This window comes from Gadus chalcogrammus, chromosome 6 (assembly GCF_026213295.1).
Source record: "Gadus chalcogrammus isolate NIFS_2021 chromosome 6, NIFS_Gcha_1.0, whole genome shotgun sequence".
NCBI lineage: Eukaryota > Metazoa > Chordata > Actinopteri > Gadiformes > Gadidae > Gadus > Gadus chalcogrammus.
Window position 1 is genome coordinate 17302110 of NC_079417.1, and position 20178 is coordinate 17322287.

Consider the following 20178-nt stretch of genomic DNA (forward strand, 5'->3'; position numbering starts at 1 on the left):
ACCCGCTCTACCACCTGAGCTACTGCCGCCACACAATATACAATATATATTAACAATCTGACTCTCCTAGCTCACAGAACCAGTGAGTCATCGTCACTCTGGTCAAGGCTAGTGCTTTCACCTCAAAAAGTCGCCAAAAGTCACCAATAGCAGCTGAAAAATAAGCTAGATTTGTCGCTTGTCGCTGTTTTGAAAAAAAGTCGCCAAAGGGGTCTGAAAAGTAGCTAAATATAGCGACAAAATCGCTAAGTTGGCAACACTGCGGTTTGGTCCAGTAGTCGTAAGCGTCTTTGTATTTAATGCGAATGCGCAGGCTTGTACGTAACCTTGAAATTGTACATTTGTCTGAACAAATATTTCTAAATTGAGCTCCTAATCAAGTATAACAGTGTTTTAGGAAGAAAACAAAAAAAAAAATTTGGATTGAATGACAAAATTATTAATCAGTTGAATACACAACCTTAAAATTTTACATTTGTCAAAATGGATATTTCTTAATTGAGCTACTAATTAAAAATATCTATATTTCACAGTATTTTGAAATAAAAAAAAGTTATTTTAAAAATAAAACAAAAAATGTTTATTTGAATTGAATTACAAAATAATAATCAGATGAAGTACGGCTTAAAACCCTTTTTCCAGTGTATGTGCTGTTTACTATTTAGATGTTTAGCAGATGCTTTCATCCGAAGCTGCTTACAGTGAATTAGGACACTTGATCACAGAGGAGCAGCTCCATCTGACAAATCAAAAATCATTAACAAGAAATCAAGAAGTCTCTGTCATTTCAGATCCACTGCTTTTGAATACTTCTGTGCTGTAAGCTAACCTGCTGAATTTAGCATACGCTGTATATTATAACACACTAATAAACCTCTGGTTTATAGAACTCTGCATTAAAGTTGCCAGTTGGCGAGCTTTAGAATAAGGGTGGAGCACTTTTTAAATGAACCAGACTACACTACGTGTGTAGGCTACGCATTTAGCCCATGTAGCAACATGAATTCCCCTTTCAAGTCTACATACCATATGAAGCGGTTTGCTCTGATTGGATTACGGGTCCACATGGGTCGGCCAGTCAGGTGGCTGAGATATCAGAGGGCCTACCAAGGCCTCATGTTGACTATCTGAAAGAAAGCCAACAAAGTGCATCAAATAACTGAAACTATCTTTCTGTTTATGCTGGATGATATTATGAATGGATACTGTAAGAGCTCCACTTTTGTCCTTTGGTGATTGTATTTTTGATTGTAGAATACCAATAGAATTTGTTTATGGTTCATTATTGTACATAACTGTAACATAGAAATATCACTTAAAAATGACATGATATAATTTTGGAAACACATAAGGGAGAGAAAGCAACACACTTTATTTTTCTTCATTCTTGTATATTGCCTTAGTTTGTTCCCCACACATGAACTAGGCGTGCTCTACATGTGCAGACAAGATGCTGTCTGTATGTTCTTGTTGAGCCCCTCCCCCTCTCCCCCCCTCCTCATTTACATCAGATTCCACACTCTGTAGGACGTTATCCAGCAACATGGGAGAAGTGGCTGCATGACAATAGCCGAGCAGAGGTACAACAAAACCCCAGCCTCCCAACCAGAAGGAAGGAGGCTTCAGGGCTAAAACAATGGAGCAGGCGTGGCCATCCCCCCAAACAACCGTGTCCCGTCGCCCCCCCGGAACCAAACCTCCCCACAAAGGGAGCGACGGAAACCAAAACAAACGGCCGCCGTCACCCGGTGTGAGGGACGAGGCCGGACGCCCGCCCCTCGGTGTAACGGGCCGTGGCGACGACGTCGGATCCCCAGGCCTCGCCGGAGACGCGGCGTCCGTCTGTCAGCAGGTGGAGCGCCAGACACACAGCTCCATTCATACCGCATTCCCGCCCTCCACTCCGAGGGCCGCGTCAGCCCCCTCGCGGGACGCCTGCCGTGGAGCAGCACGGCTGGGCGGACACACACACACAAAAAAACACAATAATTCATTGAATTTATATAGCCCTTTTCTAGACACTCAAAGACGCTTACAGTGAAGGGGGGACCTCACTAACCACCACCAGTGTGTAGCACCCACTTTGGTGATGCACGGCAGCCAATCGGCGCCAGAACGCTCAGCACACACCAGCTCGAGGTGGAGAGTGAGGGAATTAATGAGTCAGCCAATAATACAGGAGGATGATTAGGGGCCAGAGTGAATGAGCCTGGTTGGGCCAGTGAGCCACAATGACAAACACAATCAGACACATAAGCAAAATGACACACAAACACAATCACACACAAGCAAAATGACACGCATGCACACTCACAATCACACACAAGCAAAATGACACGCATGCACACTCACAACCACATACACAAACATACATATACACGCGCCCACCAAAGCACATATGCACACAAAGTCACTCACACGCACATACAAACACACACACCCACAAAGGGGGTCTTCAATCTGCCTCAGACAACAGCCTGCATAAAGGCTCCTGAAGGCCACAACAGCGTCATGTCAAAGAGCTGGAAGAGGTAGGGGGGCGGGGGGTTTCTGTCTTTGTGTGTGTGTCTGTGTGTGTATGTGTGTTATTTGGGGGTGGGGGGGATGGGTCGAGTATAGCTGGAGTCTGCTGGTGGAGGTGGAGGTGGTGTTTTTGTGTGTGTGGCGGGGGGGGGGGGGGGGGGGTTGCAGGCCCCCATACAAGATGGGGGCCCGCTGATGGATGAATGAGGGGCTGGGCCCCTGCAGCGAGGGGCTGGGTCTCTGCAGAGGGCCCGTCGAGGCTCTGGGTGCACAGAGGAGGATATTTGTACTTCCAGGGTAACAATGGAATGCAAACAAGAGAGGGAAGGACAATCAAACAGACCACTCTGGGCTGTGAAGAAGCTGCTAGGGAAATCGCCATGCAAAGCCTCTGGGGTGATATTGTCCCGTCTGAGCCCAGCGCGGCCGGCTGTTTGTTCCCAGGCTGACTCGCGGCTTTGCCTATCTTCGGTTTGCTTTTGCATAAGGGCATTCTGGGCTCCTACATATTGTCCGGCAGATTTCCTTAGACTGAAAGGAAGAGAGGAGTGATCACAAGTGCCCCGCCTGATCTTAACACAGAGTGGAGTCTGTAGGATACAGCTTTTGTCTTCTCCGACGGGGTGAAGATTCAACTGACAGACACAGCCCAAAGTGCCAACAGGCTCAGAAAATAATGGAAACGAAGTCATTCATCTCCCTGTGAATGAATCCACCCCATCCATCATTTCTCTGACTTTTATGTTATGCAACTATTTGGCTTTGACTTCAAGGTCGATTACCTCATATGCTATTGCCAAACGAGACCTCATGTTAGTTTTTCCATATAATTTTATGCCCACCACTTCAATACTGATAGGGAGGCAGGATGCATAGCCTTGTACATCATCAGAAGCCATAACAAAATGAACTGATGTCCCTCTGTCTCAATAAACAATTTAGCAAAGAACTTGGCTGGTCAACCAGTGTTGGAGCATACAAAAAGTGGATTGTTTTCGTTCTCCTTCCCCGCCTCACTCCAGATAAGACGTCAATCCCAGTCCCACAGCACGGCCTTGTGCTCTTCTTAGGAATAGTGTGGAGGAACACATCCCAACACTACTTCGACGGCACATGTTCCTTATTCCTACATGTTTACTCTCTACTCTGGCAGTGTGGATCTATCTTCACCGCTCGCTGACACACACCCCCAGGATCACCCCATCAGTAAGACCAGAGAGAAGGAGAAGTGATGACGTTAAAGCGGCGCCTATAAAAGCGGTCACTGTGAAACCGTACCGAACATCAAAGTCTGGTGCTGTGCGCGCCTAGCCAATATCTGCTCCAATGAAACGGTAAGATGTGGTTGGTTTGTAGGCCTCCACTCTCCCTGTTACTGTTGGGCTCGTAAACATTGCTCGGTTTAGAATACCCTAGTAGTGGCTTTTAGACTTGCTGTTCTCCTTTAGTGCAAATGTTCTCTTTTAACTTTCCTGAAGGGGCTTGTTCAGAGTGAAACGACAGCCTTGGCATGTTTACTTGGACAGAAACAATTGTATCAATGTATGGCCATGTGACTAATCGGCCTTTTGAAAGAAATTCTGAGTTCTTTTTTACTGATAACCATGCACACTGCATGTGAAATGCTGCCCTATTTTTAAAAAGCTCAAAATGATTTGTATGGATCAATATAATTTTTTTCAATTGTTTGGTTCATCGCTTCATTCCTGAATCATGTCTGAAACGCTCACTGCATTCTCTAACGCCTCAGTGAGTCTCGTCTTTACAGACAGAGGTCAACGTCCCTGTTTCCTCCTTGGTGGGAAGCAGACTTGAGATCAGTGGGTCATCTGGGTAAAAACCTTGCAGTTTTACAGACCAAACATAACACTGTAGCTCCAGTGTTGTGTTACACACCTTCATTCATACTCTCCATACGTTCCATGCAAGGAACATGAATCACACTGCTTCATCTTGTGGACAATAATCCCGGGCTTGGAGTTATTTGAATCCATCAACCATGAAGGTTTATGTTTCCGGTATGCTGTAACCAACATAATAGCATTGGTTTGTTGTTTTCGTGTTGACTAACTAACAGATGAGTAACCAGGCTGGTTTGCTCTCTCAGGCTCTCTAAGGCTCTATCAGTTGGTATTGCAACAGATGTCTGCACAACACTGCCTTCAGTGGAGGTTGAAGAACAATGCAAGGTTAATGCAACGGTAAAATATGTTCAAGCGTCATTCCTCCACTCCCTTTTCCCCGTCTCCTTTCATCTGACTACCAAGCTGAGATTAATTTGTCAGTCAGCTGTATTGGTTATCAATCACTTGGAGACGTTGACTGGGTATCAAAGACCACATGATGATCCTTAGATATATATGTGTTTGATGAGGCACAATATTTTTAAGGGATTAATTTACTTGCCAGATGCATCTTCCACTGTTGAGGTCTTTGAAATGCTGCCAATAGCCTACTATCCTTATGTCACCACAATAAAGGCATTCCATAGCTGCCCTGGACGGCACGTTAATGAACAAAGTCAACCTCCTGCACACATATCAGCTCGTACATTTCTTATATTCTATATAATTTATATTTTTCACACAATTAATAATACTTTCTGTAAACATATCATTTGTGTAGCGTTTTGTAAACATCGACAGTTTATTTTGTTTATCTATTTCGTTCAGGTCATCCCTGTCCTGGTTTGTCCACCGTGCGTCCATATGTTATGTAAAGACACTTAATTTTGCCATCACATTCATTTTTGTGATGGCAAAAAGCTATTATCTATGAAGTAGGCCCACCATAGGACCTCGGAATAAAGTAAAACCAAGTGTTGCTCTACCTATGCTCTGGGAGAACTACAATCCCAGAATGCTCGGCCGGCCCGGGCCGGGGGGAGAGAGAGGCTGAGAGGGGTGAGGAGGGACGGGGGAGAGGGCTCTTCTAGCCTCCAGGATGCGCCTAGTCTGAGATCGGAGGGGGGAGGAATCCACAAGTCGTGCAGCTCGTCGTCTTGAAGCCCAGCGCCCGGAACGCTCCGAACAGTTCTACGCTGTAGATCACCTGGCTTTCACTTCAAAGAGCTCGAATTCTTCAACCACTTTTTGTGTTGTAAGTTTCCAAAGTTTAGGAAGTAGTTGGTCGGAGCTGAGTTGACTCCCCCACCGGGAGCGAAAGGATTTGGGATCGAGTCCTACAGCATAGCGAGGCTACACCGCGTCTCTTCCACTAAACGGATCTCTGCCGCCGGTTATTCTGATCCAGAGGAGCTCTGAACCGGAGAAGATCGCTCGGTAAAGCTTATTTTTTCCCGGTCCGCGGGGTCCACAGGTCCACGCTCGGCTGAGTACCGGGGCTTTGATGCTCGGTCGGTGAAACACGCTCCAGTCCGCCGGAGGGTTTTTGTTCGCTGTTTTTTGTTCGTAACTTGTCGCGGACCTCAGAACTGAGTTGGATTTTTATTCGTGTTTTTGAAAGTTTTCACCATCCCGAGCCGTGGAGTTTCTCCATCAAACTAGCCCGGGTTCACCCTGCAGAGCTTCGTTTAAAGGTGAGTTAATGGTTCAGGTATATAAAGTCCGAATTGTGATTTAAAGTTTAGTTAGATTCTGTCTGCTCAACGGACTGGAGGGTTTTGATTTCTTGTTTTAATGAGACCTAAAAGGCTTGGCTGTAATGTTAGGGTATGTGTTTTCAGATGTATTCAGGTAATCTATTTTTTGAACGATGAATCAGAAATCGACTATGTCCTGGTTCTTAACTATTTTTTGTAGGCTATTACTAAAAATTAAGGGAAACAATCCACGCCACCATGGCGGTGCTTTTGGGAAAACAAGTCCACCCCCAAAGCTCCCCCGGGGCCCCTGGCAGTAAAGCCCCTCTCAGGAGGAAAACACTAATGTCCTGCATGGTCTGAACTTCTGAAAAACAGTGAAACACATGTCACACACTTCACTCCATCAACGTTTTTCATGCTTATCTGATCATGATTTTTGGTGATTTGCAATAAACATTATATTGTGAGTGTCATCTTCTACATCAGCAGCACATTGCTGATAGGTCTATATTTTTACCCTGTGTGTTACACATCAGACTGATAAGCTGCTTCTTGAAATGCAGGTATCTAGTCTTACAGATGGCCATTGAACAGCTTCTATTTTATACATATACAGACACAAAATGAAACAGTGTGTGTAAATGTAATTCTTTGCAGGAAACATCATTATACAGTAATAGCGTTTTGAAATGTAGGTAAATGGAACATTGTAAATATTTTCGGTCACAATCAGATATTTTCTGACCTAAGATATTTTTGCTTTTTTAAACGTATACTGAAAGACTCCTAATTTTACTGAAATACCAAATTTATTTAGGTTTGACGAGGTAGCTAAAATAATAGTGTTACGTTGACTGGGACATATATTTAATCCATGGACATGTATTAAATGGTCTATGTAAATGGTTTGAGAACATGGCACTCTGTTGGGCTGGCTTTAGGAAGAGTGTGTGACAGTGGAAGACAGATGTTATGAACCGAAGAGTGACTTGGCATGGTCATATTGTTTGCGATACACCAAATTCCACACGTAAGTCCATTTCATTTGCACGTCACTGCAAACCCCCCCCTCCTCATGGATCATACGAGCGGGGTGTGAACACTGGGAGGCAGTGATTTCAATTCCAAGTAGGGACCACCCAACAAGAACGATAAGCCCGTCTGCCCCGAGAGATAACTGTGTCCGTGAACCGTTCCCCGCAGTGGAGCACTGGCTATCCCAGGGATATATGTTGTTGTGCTGGTTACTCTAGTCAGCGGTGCTGGAGGATCCTTTGTAGCGCGATGAGACCACTGTGGCATGTTTGTTTTGTTTGGGCTGGGGCCCCGGGGCCCTGTCCAGTGCGGTAACACGAACTGCAGCCCTGAATTACACAGGGCTGGTGGAGGAGCCCGCAGATAGAGGGCAAGGAGCCGCCGCTGCTGAACGTGAGCAGGGGAGCGGAGGCAGGGAGAGCACTGAGCGCTAACGGTGCCTGGTCCTGTGGACCTAGCCCTCTGCCTATGGCACTAGACCTCTAGTGGGCCCCCATACCTCTGCCTGGGGCCCCAGACCTCTGCCTGTGACGCTATACCTCTGACTGTGGATTGGGTCTCTTGTATGACGTTGTTGAAATCTGGCTTCTGTTCTGTAAGGGCAGAGGAAGTTATGGCTACGATGTTCATCGTGTCAAATGACTAAAGAGACAATTTGGGAGAGCGTAAAATACTATGTTTGATGGGTATCAAATGATGTGCTCTTCCTACCTCTCACTGTCCTTTCAGGGAAGCCCCAGTTGGAGTGACATGAGTAAGGAGTGCTCTCTATCTCTGAGATCTGGTAGCTATGCCTCTGGAACTCCTTTTTCGTAGCTTGGGGCTATAATAACAACAGTCAGACTATAGGAAGCTTAATAATTTAGAATTCCAAAATAATTCCCTAACAGTGTTATGGATGCATATTGCGTTGCTGCAACACTGTTTAGGTTTTTATTTTTTTCGGTTGAAAAAAAAAATGACATGAATGATGAGCTCCAGCTTACACCCCTCTACTTCTGTTTTGGTCTTCACCCAAGATCAGCTCAACTTCTGCTCCGCCGGAAGGTGGAAACGGAAAGACATTCACTAGCCCTGCCAAGTAGCGTAGCGTGTTTGAACAAGACACCACTCTGCAAAACGGCCCTCACCGAGCTGCAGTGACACCAAAAAGCTAGGGGGCGGGGCTCCAGGTGTTGAGTGTGTGACCCCCCCCCAAAGGTGTCCTTAGTCAATTTGGTGTCTCCAAAGAAAACAAAGGCAGATTTGATTTGCTAATTCATTCTCTGTGATGCAAAGCATCTACATTTATCTAATTTTGTCGATATTCAATACTGACCTCTTCAAGTAATTACTTTCAGAGATTATTTCATTACTTGGTCCCGTTAGTTTTTTTGTTATTTCATTAGTGTCTCCAAGACGGTTCTTTAGATTAACAAGTGTGAATTGTGTTTCCCCTCACGAAGTTTGCTCTCTATGCATGCAGAGGCGGTCTTCATTAGCCAGACTTCAGCCATTGTTGCAAATGAAATGACCGGCCGTCCCTCCCTCTAAATGAGACGGAGTACGGTGCTAAATGGGGGGCTGCAGTACTTGGGGGCCCAATTTATACTGTGGCGCCTCAGCGTGAGCATGCCTGCGTGAGCTCTGGGGCCGACGCTTCCTGGCACTCGGATCCTCCTAAGACCAGCCTGGCCTGCTGCTCATGGGACATGCACTACATACTTTTTACACTTCATTGAGCATCCATCACTCTATCGTCCCACATGCTTTTCAGTTTACCTGATGAGAACCTTTTCTCTTCTCACACACACACACACACACACACACACACACACACACACACACACACACACACACACACACACACACACACACACACACACACACACACACACACACACACACACACACACACACATACACACATACACACACACATAAAGAAAGCCCTGTTGTCTTAGTGGTACTGGTGGAAGCCGAGGGAATGTGATTGGCTGTTGGCTTTTTGCACTTCCTGATGCCTGGCAGCAGAAGTGGATTTCTTGGAACGTTACCAAACACTGACTCACTGCTCCGAGCCGGGATGACCAGGCGTCTTTATCCCTGCTGGACCCGGGCTGAGCCCACTCAGCTGTGGAACACTGGGCCATTCTTGGAAAGTGAAATTGAATTGGGTTTGAAGGGAAACACAATGAACCTTTGAATGATGGACACAACAACAACAATGGCCGTCCGGCGCAGAGCCCAAGCTGCGTCCTGCACACACAGGCTGGAGCTTCTTCAACAGGGCTACAAAGATACAACTCCTTCTCTCTAATGAGTTCATTCCTGCTGAACGGAGAGCAGGCCATTGGGGTTTGGAGGAAGGGTTTGTAGGGCATCAGGGCTGAGAGGGCTTCCAGCCTGACTGGTCACATGTAGAAGAGAGTAGGACACAGTAGGACACCGTGAGCGCTGGCCACTCCCAGCCTGGCGAGCGTGGGAGTGTGCGCTGGCGGCGGGGGTCATGTGGGGGCTGGGACCAGAACCAACTGCAGGGCCGTAGATCTGGAAGTGTGGAAATGATAGTTTGGCTGTCCCTCCACAGGGTGTCACGTAACGGACCGAGTTCAGTTTTTTACTCGTAACAAATTCCTCAAGAAGGATTATGGGGGTTAGGGGCGAGTGTTAACCTCCCTGGCCAGATGCTGCAGAGGTGATGATGTGAGCAGATGTGCCTCTGTGCACGTCACCACTAAACTGACGCTATGTGTGCAATGTCCTCACTGATGGCGTAATGTCAACAATATCAATAGGGTCACAACCAACATGTTCTGGATGGGGGGGGGTGGGGGGTGTGTGTGTGTGTGTGTGTGTGTGTGTGTGTGTGTGTGTGTGTGTGTGTGTGTGTGTGTGTGTGTGTGTGTGTGTGTGTGTGTGTGTGTGTGTGTGTGTGTGTGTGTGTGTGTGTGTGTGTGAGATCCATCTTCTAGTGTTATCTGGTTCTTTCCTGAATTAAATAACATGTATTTATTTATTCTTGCACTTAAAAATAGTAATTCGAATTGTGTGGCATCTTATCCTTGCCGGGGAATCAGGTAACCTTAAAATTTTTAATGCGTTGCACTTGTTTCTATGAACATCCTTAATGAACTGCGATATATTGATTATTTTTCTTCTGACAAATGTACTTATTGTAAGTCGCTTTGGATAAAAGCTTCAGATCACAATATTCTGACACGGGTAAACCAGTATTTACTTTGTACATTTGGACCAAAATTGTTTAGATCTAGAAATATAAAAATGGTCTAAAACTTGTTTTAGTTAAGGAATGAAAGAAAAATAAGATATGTAGTTAGCTTTTTCTTGTGGCTTGTGTTATGCACTAGAGGAAATAATTGATTAAATAGTGATGATAGTCCTATGATTTCTGATTTTTAAGTTGCCTCGTTTATTTTCTTCTTTCAGATTAGCACTGCCTGAATGGAGTGCCTTTTACAGAGGTGCCAGCAGATTTAGGTCCTGCTACATGATGGGGCCCAGCATGCTACTGGTCTTGGCTCTCTGTGCCCATGTGTTGCCAGCTCAGTCGCGGCCTGCTAGCGCTACTGCAGATGAAGGTAAGATCACTTTTCAAACCTTTTATTTCTCAAAATCTTTTCTTGCATGTCAGTATTTGTCGAATGCTACTTTGTATACTGTCCTATGAAATTATTGGAAACGGTACCCGCCCGGGGGGAAATGCCGAAGTTCCACGTTCCTCAAGTAAATCCCGCAACATTCCTGTGTCTTCTGCACCCCGCCCCCACAGGCTGGCCAACACCTCAGCTCTCCTTTTAGAACGCTCTTCTTCAGACCCAAATGTATACTTTCTCTCTAATTTCCCTGCTCACTAGAAGTATGCCCTCAAATGTAAATGTCTTTATTCACTGTCTTTTTCATAAAGTGGGTTTTAGAACTCCCCATTGGAGAAATTGCGGAAGAAAACCGTACCCTGATCTAATCACTGCACAAGTTCAGTTCCGAAACGGGGGAAGAAGACATTGAAATTGAAGCCCTAAAAATGCGTCTCTTGGACAGCTTCCAGCGGGGTAATGGCTGCCTGGACTTGCAGGAGTTTGGATGTTTACACTCAGTATTTCGGAAGTGGAGCACAGCAAAAGAATATGATAAAGCCCTGCATTATAATTAGAGTAATTATTCGAGAGGTTCTCTCCTTGGCAGCTAGCCCGAAAATAAAGTTGGCAGTGCTATGTTTAAAGCGGGAGTGGGGAAGGGAGGGGTAAATGAGTTCCATGTGTAGCCCAGGGGCCGCTCACTACCTAGCTACTCTCCTTTGTAATGAAAAGGTATTTGTTGTCACCGAGAGATAAGTTAACTGCCAGTGAAACCATAAATTAGCTAGGTTTCTTTTCTCAGGGAAAAAGGAAAGAAGAGGCTTCTCTGAGCACACACCCTTATCCACGAAGATTAGGTTCCAGGAGTCTTGTTTTCTGCTCAGGCTCAGGCGCTGGTCTGACTGGGTGGGGGAGGGATGGTTGATGGGTTTGTACCCTGCACCCGGTGCTCAATCACCAAATGGCCAGGTACTATCTATGCGCCGCTTCCAACCCCCCCCCCCCCCCCCCCCCCCCCCCCCGAGCCTGGGAATGCGCCCCCCCCTCTGCAACACCCCACAGAGTCTCAGCTGTCCACAAACAATCACACAGGGAACATTTGGTCGCATTCTTTTTGTCTCGAGTGAGGAAACCAAATGTTTGTATGGAAATGTCTTTTTAACTAGTGTCCCCACTTACTTGTTTTGTTGTGTGGTTTAATAGAGAAGCTATGTTCTGGAATTGTGGAATTTTTTGTAGACAACATTCACCGCTCATGGCTCTGAGTTAGAATGAGGCGATTCAGATTTGAAGAACAGTCGAAGCCTGCTTGATCACCTTTGTCCTTTCTGGCTTGTCAATCTGGACTTTCTTCAGACAGGGCATGTCCACAGGGCAGATAAAGGGGTGTCAGTCAAACACTGAGCTATTGAAACATGTTTCTCCTCCCTCTTGTGTGTAAGATCTGCTGTCAGAGCAGACCAAAGGCTGACCCTGCAGCAGAGTTCTTTGGGGGTTTTGGGGAGCAGACCCTCTCAGCCCTGCTGGATATTAGAATGAAAGTACAACCTTTCAGCGAGACATCCTCGCCCTTCTTTTGTCCGGAGGAGACACCATATGGGCCCGTGAGCTGGTTGCCGTAACTCCCATTGAGATTAGAAATAGCGTTAAGCTAATTTGTCCCTGCAGGACCACTGTCGTTGGGTCCAGCGTGGCTCGTATGGGCTGAATGTCAATAGCCTGATTTGCTAGTGAAAGGTTTTCTACTGGAGTTCTTTCAGACCCGCTCATTGAATTCCTGCAGCTTGCTAATGGGCATTGTGCTATTCTCCGGCTACCCCAGACCCCCCCCCCCCCCCCCCCCCCCAGCTCCGCTGCTATTGTCACTTATCAATTCTTCTGTCTCCTCCCTGCCCCCCTCCCACCCCTTCACTCTGGTCTGACAGGGCTGTGGGGGGGAGGGGGGGGGCGCTGGCCAGCATGTGTGTTTTTCGCTGGGCAGAATATCTGCGGCTCAAGCGAACCAACTTTGCTGCACTCAACCATCACTCTGTTGATGGCCAGGCAGGAAATCCCAGCAGTCATTCAACCAGAGTATTGCTTCCTATCTGCGACTCCCCAGCCCCCCTAGACTGGCGCCAGCTCGCAGGCTCCTGTTTTTTCTGTCTTTTTCTGGGTGTTATTTTTGCTCGGTTGCTTGTTTTACTAAACCGTGAACTCGCAGACCTGTGTGTTTTTGGTAATCTCTAACAATCTCTTTCATGATTGGTGTAATTAGGATGATTTTAAGGGATGTCAGTCAGTTCCCCCCCCCCCCCCCGGAATGGTGGAAGGGCTGCATTCCAGCGGGGAAACGCTCCCAAATATGATCCTTAATCCACGTTAATCCAATCATGGAGCGGGAGGATTAATCCCCAACAACATCCTGTTCAAAGGAAACATCCCCTGCACCTCAGCGACGCCCCTGGAAGAAAAAAAACATAAAGTGGGAATTACCGTGGAAAAACACTTGTTGAGCAGAAGTATTTTCTGGCAAACTTTAATATCCCAACATTTCTTTTAACAACCGACATAAATGTGATTTGCTGCGGTTATTTCTGGCACATGAACATCCTGTGCACGATACGAACGTCGTACTTTAGAAACCTGAGGCTTCACACGGTGACGCCGGCTCAGGGGCGGGTTTCAGGAGCAGATCCTCACCGCCTGCTCAAAAAAAAAAAACAGTCATCTTTATGGGGCTCAGTGGCTTTATGAGTCTGCTGCCAGATTAACAACCGGGATGATGACGCTGTCTTATCAGGGCCGTTCACATCTAAAGGGCAAGGGGCGCACACACACACACACACACACACACACACACACACACACACACACACACACACACACACACACACACACACACACACACACACACACACACACACACACACACACACACACACACACACACACACACACACAGAGAGCGAGAGAGCGTAGGCTGGTGGTGTTCAGGATGACGCTAGCCCCACCCTACGCCCCTCTCCCCTCGGCTGGTGTTGTTTTGGAGGAGAAAGTCGATCTGTCCCTCTGGCCTCTTTTCCTGCCCGGATTAGGGGCCGACCGACGCATGTGATCCAGGAAATACCTTTACTAGACCCGACCGGGGTCGCCATAGCAACTGGCACTAGAACCTGCCGCTGCAGGCCCTCTCTTGCTCGTCCCTGTGCACACACGCTGCCTCGCTCTCTCATTTGCACCCCCCCACCCTCATTGTCTGAAGGCCTTTGTTGTGATGGAGGGAGGGTGGATTAATGTGGCAGGGTTTGCTGACGTTGTTCTGAGGCTGCGCCTAATATGGGCGCGTTTCCGGCTGGGTGGGAGGCGGCCTCACAGCCGCGTGTGTCAGAGCGACGGTCTGCTTGTCTCCCATGAGGTCCGCAGAGTACCGTCTCCCAACTGGGCTCTGACTGGTCGCACTGTCGTTGCTAAGAAACGCATTTGCTCAGTCATGTAAAAAAAATAATATTATATGCATATATAGTTAACTTTTAGCAAAAAAAAAAAAAAAAAGTTGGGGGGAGGGGCTCAGGTGTGTCTCTCGGCGCCCCCTCCATTGTGTCATTCCTCTGATTGAATCTCACCTTCCTCTCTCAAGTAGCTCCTGGCCGGCCGGCCGTCGCCGCGACCAATTTGGGCGGCGATTTAATTTGAGGAAGCGGTCGCCAAGATTGCGCCCTTCAGAACTTTTTAGGGAGATTATAAAAAGAGGTTGCTTGGTAATTCCTCTCAGCCCTCATACCCTGTCTCGTGTCCTTTTAATTGATCTTTATGGTCCCCTCATCCAATACTTCATCCAATTATTATTATTGAGAAGCCATCACCTAACCATTATACTTTTTTTAATAGTGTCGAGTTTCTATAGTCATGAAATGACAGATTTGATTTATTTTGGATTTGTTCCTTATTAAAGTTTTTCCACGGAGAATGTCTTGTGTCCGTAAAGACCCCAACACGGTGGTCTCCCACCCTCTGAGCTCTGCTAGCTGTGGTCCGTTCCTCCTCACCCCAACGGCCCCTCTCCCCCCTCTCCCCCAGGCCCCGCCCCGGAGCTCCCGGCCGAGCTCTTCACCCTGTACCCCGGGGACCGCCTGGACCTGGACTGCCCCTCCAAGGACTCCCTCCAGGCCGCCGTCAACTGGACCAAGGACCAGGCGGCGCTCACCGACGACGAGCACACGCGGCTCCACGGCGCGCAGCTGGAGATCGAGACGGTGGAGCCGTCCGACTCGGGCCTCTACGCCTGCACCTCCTTCGGCAACTACAGCGTGTTCTTCAACGTGTCTGGTGAGCGGCGGCTCGGGTCTGCAGGGGGGAAGGGGTTCAACCGTAGCCATCCGTCGACCCTCACCTGACCCAAATCTCGTTCAGGAGCTGGAAAAGTCCTGTTGTTGTTGTTGTTGTTGTTGTTAATTCTCTTGGTCATCTTGCTAGGACGTGGAGTGGGCACAAGGGGCGTTGTTTTCTTGTGGGCACCTTGTGTGCCCTCCCCTTTAGTGGGCCCTCACTTAGTTGGCCCTCACTAAGTGTGCCCTTACTTAGTGTGACTTCACTTAGTGGGCCATCACTAAGTGGGCCCTCCCCTTTAGTGTGCCCTTAATTAGTGGGCCCTCCCTTTAGTCTGCCCACACTAAGTGGGCCCTCCCCTAGTGTGCCCTCCCCCTTAGCGTGCCCTCCCCCTTAGCGTGCCCTCCCCCTTAGCGTGCCCTGCCCCTTAGTGTGCCCTCACCCTTAGTGTGCCCTCCCCCTTAGCGTGCCCTCCCCCTTAGCGTGCCCTCCCCCTTGGTTTGCCCTGCCCCTTAGTGTGCCCTCCCCCTTAGTGTGCACTGCCCCTTGGCTTGCCCTCCCCCTTAGTGTGCCCTCCCCCTAAGTGTGCCCTCCCCTTGGTTTGCCCTCCCCTTAGTGTCCCCTCCCCTTGGTTTGCCCTGCCCCTTGGTTTGCCCTGCCCCTTGGTTTGCCCTGCCCCTTGGTTTGCCCTCCATTAGTGGGTCTTCACAGTGGGGCATCACTCCAACCCACCAAAGCTGAAGACCAAAGTCCAGAAAGTTGAGCCAGAATAGCATTGCTAGATATTTTGGGTACAGACGTGTTTGTTGACTGTGTGTCTCAGTGTGCGGTCCAGATGTGGTTCAGACCAAACATCCTACATGCATGCACCCAGGATAGAAGCCTTCCTCACATCCACATCAGCCTCTAGCTCGTCTGCCTCATGGTTCTGTTTATGAGACAGTTGCGTTCTCCTAGCAGGTTGACCTTGTGTACTGACCAAGATTTATTTAAAATTAAACTGAAGAACCATTTCCCCTGCTGTGGCTGATATGACGGTGAGGGACGTTATGCTGTGTTTGGTCGTCAACCTTTCTGAATACATTTTGCGTCCTGCTTCGTAGACATGCTCTATTTATAGAAAAATCAATACAACATTACTTTGTAAAGCATGAGTGCATGTGTAATGAATACTGAATAAATGAAATCTGGAAACACTTAAGCTTCGAATGGATACATTTGACTCTGATCTAATAATTGCTAACTTACTTGGTCTGATTATTGATTTTTGGCATTATCTTCTATGAAGCTCAAAGCATCATGTGATGCCCATGCACACAACTCCAGTTTTTAGCCAAACATTCATATCTTAAAGGCGTTCGTTGTAGCAGGAGGGCCTTCTGCCTCGGTCTCCAGGAGAATATTCTGAGGTCCCCAATGATTTATTCACAATTCCTCCTCTTCTTCCAGTGGATACGCTGGCGTCCTCTGAGGATGACGACGAAGAGGAAGAGTCCTCCTCCGAGGAGGCTAAACTCCTGGGCAGTGGGAAACTGCTACGTAAGTGTTTGCTGACATCGCCCTCCGAATGACATCGTCCTGCTCTTCCCTCTTATTCTTCTGTTTCTGCAAATCCACTCGGCAGCAGCGAAAACACATGTTATCTGAGGACATGGAGCGTTTTCTGATGAATGAATGAATGAATGAATGAATGAATGAGTGTTTGAACACCCCGGAGGGCTATGATTCAGCCGCTGTGGTTACGGCGTGCGTGCCGCTACAATATACGCTCCCTCATCTCCAACATCTGGATGAGGGATTTCACTTATGGTGAATCACAACTCTCTCGGGGTGTGTGTGTGTGTGTGTGTGTGTGTGTGTACTCGCAAAAGGAACGCCATCCAGTCAACCGCTGTGGTGAACCTTGGGATTTTTTGCTTATGAGTCTGCCGGGCCATTGAGTCACCCAGGCATGGTCAGCTACTAGCAATAATACTACTACTGCTCTGCCCCTCCCTACATCTCCCCTCCTCCCTACCCCCGCCCAGAGCAAGCATCCTGAGCTAGCGCCCAGAGATAGCTTACTGGTCTGAACACGGCCAACTACTGGTTCTCTGGTTTTGACCCCACGTTGGATGCAGAGTTGAAAGAACAAAAAAATATAAGGGGTTTAGGAAATAAACGCAATGGATATTAGTGTTTTACTTTGAGTGCTATTCTGTATGTAACACTGGGTATTCTTTAAAGAGACACCGAAATAGTCCATAAAGTATTTGGCCTTTTTTTATGAATTAAAAAGGAGTTTATATTTAAGAAGAAATAGCTGTAACAGGCATGCTGTAATAATCATACTCTAATAAACATGAAGAGAAGCTTGTCCACAGCCCTCTGTGTGTGCCTGTTGCGTGTGTAGACTAATCTTCCGTCCCGCCTCAACGGCCAGCTCAAACGCATTTCCTCTCCAAGTGTGAAGAGTCGCACATCTCGGACATATGTTGTTGTTGTTCTTGTAGCGTGACATCTGGCTATCCCCCCCCCCCCCCCCCCTAGCAATGCCCCCCCTGTGGGCTCACCCTGAGAAGATGGCCAAGAAGCTCCACGCCGTTCCCGCCAGCAAGACTGTCAAGTTCCGCTGCCAGGCCAGCGGCAACCCCACCCCCTCGCTGAAGTGGTTCAAGAACGGCCGGGAGTTCAGGAGAGACCAGCGCATCGGGGGCTTCAAGGTGACCCCCCCCCCCCCTCAGACCTTTTTAGGGAGTTCATCCTGCAGGTCCCGTGTCTGGAGGAGCAGGCCAGGGTTCATCCTGGGGCTAATGCTGACACCGTTATCCTGGGAAAGACCAGACATCTCAACCCCTGCTAGGCTAGCCGGTTAGCTTTAGAGGACCAGCAGACATCTCAACCCCTGCTAGGCTAGCCGGTTAGCTTTAGAGGAACAGCAGACATCTCAACCCCTGCTAGGATAGCCGGTTAGCTTTAGAGGACCAGCAGACATCTCAACCCCTGCTAGGCTTGCTGGTTAGCTTTAGAGGACCAGGAGACATCTCAACCACTGCTAGGCTAGCCGGTTAGCTTTAGAGGACCAGGAGACATCTCAACCACTGCTAGGCTAGCCGGTTAGCTTTAGAGGACCCGCAGACAACTCAACCCCTGCTAGGCTAGCTGGTTAGCTTTAGAGGACCAGGAGACATCTCAACCACTGCTAGGCTAGCCGGTTAGCTTTAGAGGACCAGCAGACATCTCAACCCCTGCTAGGTAGCCGGTTAGCTTTAGAAGACCAGCACACATCTCAACCACTGCTAGGCTAGCCGGTTAGCTTTAGAGGACCAGCAGACATCTCAACCCCTGCTAGGTAGCCGGTTAGCTTTAGAAGACCAGCACACATCTCAACCACTGCTAGGCTAGCCGGTTAGCTTTAGAGGACCAGCAGACATCTCAACCCCTGCTAGGTAGCCGGTTAGCTTTAGAAGACCAGCACACATCTCAACCACTGCTAGGCTAGCTGCATAGCTTTAGAGGACCAGCAGACATCTCAACCCCACTATACTAGACGGTTAGCTTTATGGGGACCACCTCACGTCTCACAGAGCTCTATGAAGGTCTGGTTTGAACATCACAATATGGATATGAGTCCCACCGCTGGTCCGATGAGGAGGAGGGAGTTGGATGTTCTATGTGAGGGTGACAAGTCCTAAAACTATTCTGACTCTCCAGAGACCTGAGGACCCTCAGAGACCTGAGAACCCTCAGACTCCTCAGAGACCTGAGGACCCTCACACTCTCAGTGAGCCCATCCTCTCAAGCATCTGCATTTCCCATCAGGGTCTCTGGGCCGCTCCAGCCTCAGACCCACCCCCCCCCCTCCCTTCCAGCTGGGACACATTTAGGAGCTTCCTCTCAGCTGCCCTCCCCCCTGTTCTCCACCTCACCATCTGGCCACTGCAAGTTGGATTTTATTTTATTTAGTATTTTTTTTTTAGTCTAGGTGGTGCGGAGGCCTGTTTTGGCGGCCCTGAGACGTCTGATATCACATGCACGCACACACGCAAAAACACACACTCCCCCCTCCCCCACCCTTTCCTTTATGACCGGGCCTCTATTGTTCATACGGGCTATGTGGAAACGAGGGGGGTTTAATGTACACCACATGTATATGAAGCTGAGCACCACATACATCTGGCAATGGACAGCTGACACACACACACACACACGCGCACACACACACACACACACACACACACACACACACACACACACACACACACACACACACACACACACACACACACACACACACACACACACACACACACACACACACACACACACACACGGCCCCCTATCCACTCTCCCTCCACCTCATATGGCGGCTCAGGGCGGGGGGGGGGGGGGGCATAAGGCTTACTCGGTGTTTGATGTTGCCAGGGCCTCTGAGGTTTTGTTGGTTTAATCACGCTCCGCCGGTCTCGGCAGATTTATGGAAGAAAAATTATAACTTGGCTCTGACAAAAAAGGAGAGTGCAACACTTTACTGCAGACATGAAGTAACCCTTACAAGTGTGTGTGTGTGTGTGTGTGTGTGTGTGTGTGTGTGTGTGTGTTGGAATGCTGTAATTGAGGCGATGGACTGAAGAATAATCTTTCACGTCTTCAGTATACTTAAGGACTTTTCATCCTTTCGGCCCAAGTGTAATTACTTTGTTTCAACAGTTCACCAGAGAAATGTGAAGGAACCTGTGCTGTTATTGTTCTCGAAGCCGTTGCCCAACCAAGGAGCTTCCTTTTAAAGTCTCTGTGTGACGTTTGGACCTCCAGGTGCGCGACCACATGTGGACCATCATCATGGAGTCGGTGGTCCCCTCTGACAAGGGGAACTACACCTGTGTGGTGGAGAACCAGCACGGCAGCCTCAACCACACCTACCAGCTCGACGTCGTGGGTAAGGACTGACGGGGAAAAACTAGGAAACCTAATTTCCAGCTTTGAAAAGCAATGCAATGTTCCAGCAAGCTGCTTCCTCCCTGCCCAATCAGAGACCCCAGGGCCCGGGTCCTGATCTACGCCGAGGTCTGGTAGGGTGCTCTCTATGTGACCTCACCAGACTACTAGTCCGCCCCTAGCTGTTGTTTGGAGCAACAAGTGCTGTCATTTGCCACTGTGGAGCTAGTTTGAGTTTACTGATCCCCCCCCCATCCCCCATCACACTCATTT

At 48.3% G+C, this 20178-nt stretch overlaps 1 protein-coding gene across 4 annotated transcripts in view; it reads left to right on the plus strand.

Moving 5' to 3' along the window:
- Nucleotides 1–5445: 5445 nt before the first annotated feature.
- The window catches only part of LOC130384070 (fibroblast growth factor receptor 1-A-like), a 31983-nt gene continuing 17250 nt past the window's right edge, over nt 5446–20178 (plus strand). For 2 of the 4 annotated variants that reach the window (XM_056592073.1, XM_056592074.1), the window contains exons 1-6: nt 5446–6061; nt 10532–10683; nt 14740–14988; nt 16438–16527; nt 17518–17690; nt 19783–19906. In XM_056592073.1, the coding sequence (XP_056448048.1) occupies nt 10593–10683; nt 14740–14988; nt 16438–16527; nt 17518–17690; nt 19783–19906 (727 nt within the window). In that variant the 5' untranslated portion in view covers nt 5446–6061; nt 10532–10592. The remainder of the gene's footprint in view (nt 6062–10531; nt 10684–14739; nt 14989–16437; nt 16528–17517; nt 17691–19782; nt 19907–20178) is intronic. The other 2 variants (XM_056592075.1, XM_056592077.1) reach the window with 1 other exon arrangement.